General features: G+C 47.3%; 2 protein-coding genes and 1 non-coding gene across 5 annotated transcripts; 2 read left to right on the top strand and 1 right to left on the bottom strand.

The window, feature by feature from the left end:
- Positions 1 to 342: 342 nt before the first annotated feature.
- On the top strand, positions 343 to 2,585 carry LOC123062478 (protein VAPYRIN). The gene is made up of 2 exons (XM_044486011.1): positions 343 to 1,444; positions 1,872 to 2,585. The coding sequence occupies exons 1-2, from the start codon at positions 644 to 646 to the stop codon at positions 2,352 to 2,354; spliced, it is 1,284 nt and encodes a 427-aa protein (XP_044341946.1). The 5' UTR covers positions 343 to 643; the 3' UTR covers positions 2,355 to 2,585.
- Positions 2,586 to 2,751: 166 nt separating this feature from the next.
- On the top strand, positions 2,752 to 2,825 carry TRNAI-GAU (transfer RNA isoleucine (anticodon GAU)). The gene has a single exon. It is a non-coding gene; the product is annotated as a tRNA-Ile (tRNA).
- A 16-nt stretch (positions 2,826 to 2,841) lies between these two features.
- LOC123062479 (thioredoxin-like fold domain-containing protein MRL7 homolog, chloroplastic) lies at positions 2,842 to 5,534 on the bottom strand. Of its 3 annotated transcripts, XR_006429702.1 has the most exons (6): positions 4,750 to 5,531; positions 4,447 to 4,531; positions 4,245 to 4,356; positions 3,963 to 4,073; positions 3,641 to 3,792; positions 2,842 to 2,861 (listed from the first exon to the last, which is right to left on the bottom strand). XR_006429702.1 is itself a non-coding variant. In XM_044486013.1 (5 exons), exons 1-4 carry the CDS (start codon positions 5,436 to 5,438, stop codon positions 3,970 to 3,972), a joined length of 954 nt encoding a protein of 317 aa, XP_044341948.1. In that variant the 5' UTR covers positions 5,439 to 5,534; the 3' UTR covers positions 3,317 to 3,792; positions 3,963 to 3,969. The 3 variants fall into 3 exon arrangements, 2 of the variants coding, with proteins under 2 accessions (XP_044341948.1, XP_044341947.1); XM_044486013.1 differs by lacking the exon at positions 2,842 to 2,861 and having other exon boundaries at positions 3,317 to 3,792; positions 4,483 to 4,531; positions 4,750 to 5,534; XM_044486012.1 differs by lacking the exon at positions 2,842 to 2,861 and having other exon boundaries at positions 3,317 to 3,792.
- Positions 5,535 to 7,716: the final 2,182 nt, after the last annotated feature.

Below are 7,716 nucleotides of genomic sequence, written 5' to 3'. Positions count from 1 at the left end.
TATCTGAGTTTCCTATCAATACAATTCTAGCATGGATAATAAACGATTATCATGAACAAGGAAATATAATAATAACCAATTTATTATTGCCTCTAGGGCATATTTCCAACACCAACGCCGAACGAGAGGGTCTGGCCGGCTCGTCTCCTAACCCTAGCTTCTCACGGTAGGAAATAGAATGGGGATTGGCATACTGCTACGGAAAAGGTACAGAAGGGCTCAGGGTCTGTACCGAGGTGCAGAATTCTTGCGGGTTTAATTTGCAATTTGTACATCCTTCCATCTCACAGCACACATTTTCCATCCAACGGCACAAGACCAAGTTTTCAGGTTTTCGCTGGATGTACGGTTTCCACCAGATGTGTACTCGTGCGGTGTGTGCCCGCGCACTTCTGGCAGCACTGCGCACAGCGCACGTAGAGCGTCGTTCATCGGCACATCAACTTTTCATGGCTCTGTATGTCTCCGGAATCTACCATGGCACACTGTCACAGAAGATCAACATCCTCTGATTGCCCGATCCAGCGTGCCAGCAAAAGAGCAAAGCGTCATCCTAGGTACAGGCGTACAGCCATTAGCCAGACACCACTCCTTGCTTCCAGTTCCACCCCGCGCTCGTAGAAGCACCTCCCAACGGAGACCGATGGCCGCTGCTAAGCCAGCCTGCTCCGCTCCCGCCAATTCCGCCGACGCAGCCAAACCGGCGGCGGCGCCAGAACCCGAGCAGCAGCTGCTGGAGGTGGCGGAGGAGGAGGTGGTCGTCGACTTCAAGCCCAACGCCAAGTGCCGCGTCGACCTCCGCCTCCGCTCGCTGCACCCGACGCTCCCCGTCGCCTTCAAGGTGCAGACCTCCTCCCCGCTCAAGTTCCTCGTCAGCCCGCCGCGCGGCGCCCTGCAGCCGCTCTCCACGGCCACCATCCGCGTCGTGCTCCGCCCGCAGCCGCACGCGCCGCCGTCCTTCCCGCGCTCCCGCGCCGACCGCTTCCTCGTCCTCTCCTCCCTCTCCGCCGCGCACCTCGACTCCGCGGCCTCCGTGCCCGGCGGCGCCGGCGTCGGCATCGGCGCCATCCGCCTCCGCGTGTTCTTCGGCGGGCCCTACCTGCTCCGCCTCGCCGCGGACGCCGGGGACTCCGCGGCCGTGCGCCTCATCCTGCGCCGGCAGCCGCACCTCCTGCCGGTTCTCGACCCCGAGGCGGCCGTGCCGGACGCCGAGCCGTGGGCGCCGCTGCACGCGGCTGCCGCGCGGGGCGACTGCGGAGAGGTGAGGAGGCTGGGGCAGGAGGCGCTCGCGGCGCGCGACAAGGACGGCAGGACGGCTCTGCACGTTGCGGCCGCCGCCGGGGAAGCAGAGGCCGTGGCAGAGCTGGTGGACATGGGCGCCGACTCCGCCGCGGCCGACGCGCGCGGGCGGACTCCGCTGGACGTGGCACGAGAGAAGGGCTACGTAAGTATACCTCTGTCCTTTTTGCACTGCCGTGTAGTAACTTCATGGCTTCAGAGCTTTTAGAATGGACAAAAATTGCACTTTGCGCTAGCGTAGTACTCCACTAGTAAAAAACCAACCACCATGATCGCAGAAAACAACCTTCTGTTGTCTTACTTGGACTCGAAGGTGGCAAGAACAAATTGTCATGTCAGAAAACGTAATTTGAAGATCTTGGCTGGTTTTGTCACGGACAGAACAGTGAGAGAATCAACTGCGGTTCCAGCGGGCTGGGTACTGTACGTAGCTTGGCTTATGTGGCTTGCGTCGTTGCGCTCGTGAACGACACACAGCATCCAATGTTCTTCGGTCTTCTACTCAAAACTTCACTCCAATCTCGTGTAAGAATGTAACGATCGACGACGCTTTTCTTGCCGATTACGCGCAGAAGGAGGTGGTGGACGTGCTGCAGCGGTGGGAGCAGGTGATGACGGCGGCGAGGCGGGGCGACCTCCGGAGCCTGGAGTTCCTCCTCAGCAAGCGCACGGGCCTCCGCGGCCGCGACCAGTACGGGCTGACGGCGCTCCACGTGGCCGCCATCAAGGGCCACTGCGACGCCATCGCCCTGCTGGCGGGGTCGGGGTGCATGGACGTGGAGTGCGAGGACGTGGAAGGGCACCGGCCGCTGCACCTCGCCGTCGAGGGCGGCTGCGCCGACGCCGTCGACCTGCTGCTCGACATGGGCGCCGACGCCCACGCCAGGACCAAGCGGGGCGCCACGCCGCTCCAGATGGCCGACACCATGGGCTATGACGACATCTCGAAGCTGCTGCGCGCCCGGGGCGCCGACGAGGCGGCGGCGGCGGCGGCGGCAGGTGACGCGCAGCTGTGCATCGCGTCGTCGTCTTCCTCGTCGATATCCTGTGCATAAGGCCTGGTTTGCGTCTCCCATTCAGAGTTGATCGCAAAGACAATGTTAATACTGCACTGTATAGGTGACAGAAGTGATTACTGTTTTTTTTCTGTGGCTGTTGATATGGACTTAACAATAAGATGGGACTTTGCGTTCCCCTGAGCAGTTCTAAATGTTTTGCATGTGCACAAAATATATTTTTTCTGAAACATTTTATGTTTTCTGCCCATGAATTAAGCATTTTTTTTACACTCATGCTTGTTTTTTAGCACTGCACTTCCTGATATTCATACTTTGCAAATAACACATTTCTATTCCCTGAAAGAGCCGATTACTCATAAATTTACTAATCTGGAGCGTAATTGTCGTTTTTAATTATTTTTAAAGTAAATATTTATTTACTACTAAGAAATAAGGTCCTGTAGCTCAGTTGGTTAGAGTGTTGGTCTGATATGCCAAAGGTCATGGGTTCAAGCCCCGTCGGGACCAATTGCGATGACTCTTCTCAATGTTTCTTCTAGTTACCTGAAAGAGCCAATTACTCATAAATTTGCTAATCTGAAGACTAGATTGTTCAAACCAAAATGCAGAATAGGCATCAAGCCCTGTCAGGACCAATTGTTTTTTAATTGCAATTACTCTCTATTCATATTCTCTAGACGCTCAATGTTTTTTCTAGTTTCCTGGAAGAGCCAATTACTCATAATTTTGCTAATCTGAAGACTAGATTGCTCAAACCAGAAAGCAGAATAGGCAGACTTTATTCAATGTTCTATTCAAGGAAAGAGCTTGAAGATAAAAACAATTATGCCTTTAAACTTATCATTTTGTTCTTCAAATGGGAAAGGGGCAATTAGTAAATTCTTGTCAACTTTAATAAGTTTCTAACTGAATCTGCAATGGTCGGCTAGGTGATGTATGCAACATACAGTTTCAGCAGTGGAACTGGGAGTCCTGGTGACTTCTTTTAGCCAGGAAAATAATAATCTGTAAATGATCTCGATACTGTATGCATTTAGAAGATGAAGCTGTCACTCAACACTTTCCTATCCAGGGCGAATCTGGTATACAGCTATTTGGTCCCAATGGAATCCATACATCCTTCAGTAATCTAGTCTTTGTCATTGCTCACTAGTGGAAATTGCACCTTAAAACACGTAGCTAACCCCAAATCCTCTGATCTTCTAGCTTCGCCACTGGTCCTATCTAGAACATCACTACTAGAAACTGAGAAATATACTCTTAGATACTAAATTACACTACAAAAGACTGCTGAATATCAAAATACATGTTTGTTGTCACACCTTCCTTGCTTGACACAACCCGTCGAGACGATTTTTCTCAGTTCCCTTTCCACTATAGGCATCCAAAATGTCCCCTTTCGCATCTTATCCAGGTAACATCAAACTTGGAGACTCAGCCTCTTCTCCCAGAACATGAACTTAATAATACTTTCCTGCATCAGGTAATTTCAGAGGATCAAATGTCAGAGAAGAACAACCAGCTCTCCAGTACTCCGGTTTCAACAGGCAAACCGAATAAGAATTTAATAGACAAGTGTTATTAGCAGAAGGTAATATCAGTGCTACAATAGCACAAAAGCTGACAATCTCAGGGCTTGTATACCAGGAACTTAGAATGAAGGAGCAAGGGCTTCGGGATTGACACATGATGGTCTCTTTGCATTGTAGTAGAAATAGGCAATCATTTGAACTAGTTCGTCAGCTGTTCTTATCTCTGTTAATACAATCCATGAGACAATAATCAGATACAGTCAGAGTGAGTATTCCCACCCCTAAGAAAGAACTGGCAAAAGATGTCCAGCCTACAAATTGTCACCTTTAGCATCCCAAACAATAAGCCTCATGTGTGTGCAGATGCAGTTTTTCTTAGACAAATTTGACTAACCTTTTTCTCTGTATAGGATTTTGTTTCCTCTCAAGAACAGCAATTGCGGGCATTCCTTTGCTTGGAGTGCATATGCCAGGTCTCTCTCGATGTTCAGATCAATCTTCACAGTCTGAAATACGTAGTTATATTTAGCATTTGTTAAATTAGCAGAGCAATCATGACAGTTAATCGAACAGTAACCATGATATGATTCACACACCCGTGGAGGTAGCCGATCTTTTGTATCCCAATATACCTTAGTAGCCTTCTCCAATTCTTGAAGGAACCTCCAATTGTCAGCCGCCCTACAAAACACAATAAGCACACTACATCTGTAAACAGTGCTACTGGAGACTTAATTTCTCTGAGGCAACACAAAACATCAGTGAATCTGGATACCAAAGCCAATTTAAAGGCCAGCCAACCCTCTTTTGAGCTCATTGGATTCACCCATGTTCCTAAATATAATCCCCAATGGTTTACAGCTATCCAGTAGACACTAGGAATGGACGAATGGCTTTACCTGTTGTAGCGCTCGAAGACTAGGACGATAAGGGGGCTGGGGTGGAAGGCGAAGCTCTCCCACTCCAAGCAGTTGATCTCCTTGACCCAGCCCCGGTCGACCTCTCCTTCCCAATCGATCTCCACGCCGTCCACCGTCACGTTCTTGATGGAATGCTTGTCGAAGTACTCCGACGCCCGGACCCCCCACCCGACGTCGGCGTCCAGTGGCCAGCTCGGGTCCTCCTCCTCCACCACCGTCTTCTGCTCCCCATCTTCCTCCCCGGGCTCCTCGCCGGAAGCCCGCTCCTCCTCCTCCTTTGGCTTCAAGATGTCGCCTTTGCCTTGGAGGACCTCGGGGTCGCGCTCCTGGATGGAGGCGAAGACCTGCTCGAGGCGGTCGCGGACGAAGTCCTCCACGGCGGCCGCCTCGCTTCGGCGACCGCGGCGTGGTTTGCGGGGCTTGGTTGTGGGGAACTCCGCGGCGGCGCCTTCTGGATTCTGGGGGCCCGCGCGGGGTTCGGGCTTCGGGGGTTTCGGGGCCGTGGCTGGATTGGGAGTCCGTCGCGGCGGCGGCGGCGGTGGCGGCGGCGTGGTGGAGGAAGCGAGGAGGCGTTTGGGGCCGCGGTGGCCATGGCTGCGCCGGGTGGGGTTTAGGCCGGTGGTCGGGGCCGAGGGTTTAAGAGGGAGGAGAGCGGGGAGACGAAGCATTGCGCGCCGGGAAGACGGCAGAAGCCGACGGAGAAGAAAGGGAGCGGCTGGGTTCCAGTGGCTACCGGCTGCGCTGGTGGATGCTATCTGAATTTTGCGGAAAAAAATTATATAAGACCAGGTCTCATGATTAGCAGGTGAGATCCGTCCTGATGGATGACATGTGACATTCACAAATCACAAAGTATTTAATCTCTCTCCCCCCTCTGATTTTAAGTGGGGTGGAGATGCTTTGTGATTTGTGAATGTCACGTGTCAACCATCAGAATGGATCTCATGTGAGACCTGGTCTCATAGAATTCTTTTCCGAATTTTGCCACTGCTGCTGCCCGGTGTGGTGGTGTCCCCTCTCACTGTTGAATTTACTGCTACCTTCTTTGAAGAAAAAGAATACTGCTGCTTTTTTCAGATTTCAGAAAAACTCTAAGTAATATAAATCAGCGACAGGTAATATAAATTGGAGGAGGGAATACATGATTTTAAACCTTTTTTTTGCAGTGCCTGCCTTTGGATGGTGCACATGAAAGAACCAACTTTTGAAGGATTGAGAAGAGACAAATAGAATGAAGAATACATTAGACATCTCAAAAGAAAAAGGAGTAAATGTTTGAGGTCATGTTAGACTTCCTAAGGAATTGGGGCATAAGAATTGGTTAGTAGTTAGGAGAAATTCCTCCAATGAAGCCCTATGTCTTCATGTATTAAACCGCATGAATTTGAATGAAAACGTGTTTGATAGTAGATGATAAAAGAATTTGATAGTACAGGACAAACAAGAAACTCTACAAGTGGCTTGAATGGATTAATTTTTTTCTCCAAAATATAATACAAATGAATCCTATGAATAGTTCTTAAAAATTTCAATCTTGCGAATCAAATAATCACCATAGGAATATTCTTAAGGTCTAAATTCTCTAGAAATCCTATGAAATTTCTTTGAACCAAAGGAGCCTTGAAAGCTCGTACGTTGTCTCACAGGAGATCTCACGATAGCCTTAAGTATATGATCATTAGTGGATTGTGTTTACCGCTACTTATATATTTCTATATCACGTCGCCATGGCTTACTACAGCTTTGTTAGAATGTATTTCTCTCGGCCTAGGAATTATTATATCTTTCTAGTTTCTACAAAATCTTTGTGTTACATGCATGGATTTTTTTTCCTTTCTTGAAACCTGTAGATATGGGTTTTCACCAAGTTATGATATCATGATTATATGATCATCTTTGTTATCTCTTTCCTGCCCCCCCCCCCCTGTTCGAGCTACCAACGTGTTTTGGGAAAAAGCTTCGTGTTTGACAATGTTTTTATCTTTTATCATACAAAAAAAGTTCAGAACATTTGACAAAAAATGTTTGGATGTTTTAAAAATATGTTCATAACATTTAAAGAAAATATTCATCATTTGTTTAAACAATGTTAATGTGCATTTGTAAAAAAATTAACTTTTATTCAAAAAACACTCAACCCTTATTTACAAAATGTTCACCGTGTATATAAAAATGTCCGGCCTATACATAATAGGGTCTCTTTGATTCAAAGGATTTCATAGGATCTTTGAAGGATTAGAATCCTTAGGAATTTTTCCTATGTTGGTCGATTGATTCGTAGGATTGAATCCTGTAGCATTTTTTCCCAAGGATTCATTTGTACTACATTTCACAAGAATTTTAACATCCACTCCAACCTTTTGAAAGAAATCCTTTGTTTTTCCCGTGGCACAATCAAACAAACTCAAATCCTATAGGGATCCAATGGACATGCCATTCCAATCCTACACTTCCCCTATTCCTATGTTTTTGCAATCCTATGAATCAAAGAGGCCCTAAATGTTGAATATACATTTCGCAAATGTTTGACAAGTATTCATAGAATTTTTTTAATATGTATTTGAAAAACATTCAACATGTATCCACAAAATGTTTAGCGTGTGTATGAAAAATCTTCAACATGTATTCAATTTTTTTCACATGCATTCAAAAATATAAGAACTTAAAATAAAATTAATAAATGACAATAAAGAATAAAATATTAAAGCAAAAAACCCAATAAAATTGGCAATAAAAGCATAAGAGAAAAACCATCCAAACCTTCCCAAAACCTGGTGGAAGGTTCCCAAAACTAGTGACTATAGTACATAGAAGCTCCCCCAAACCAAAATAACAAATATTATTGGGTTACCCATTATAGTGATATTTGAAGGCGAGATGAGCATCCATCTTGCAATAAACGATATATAAAAAAGAAAGCTCTGATGATTTCCAATAGCTTGTCAT

The sequence above is a fragment of the Triticum aestivum genome, chromosome 3A, assembly GCF_018294505.1.
Source record: "Triticum aestivum cultivar Chinese Spring chromosome 3A, IWGSC CS RefSeq v2.1, whole genome shotgun sequence".
Taxonomy (NCBI): Eukaryota; Viridiplantae; Streptophyta; class Magnoliopsida; order Poales; family Poaceae; genus Triticum; species Triticum aestivum.
Note: the sequence above shows the minus strand (reverse complement) of the source record. Positions and strands in the feature narration are given on the sequence as shown.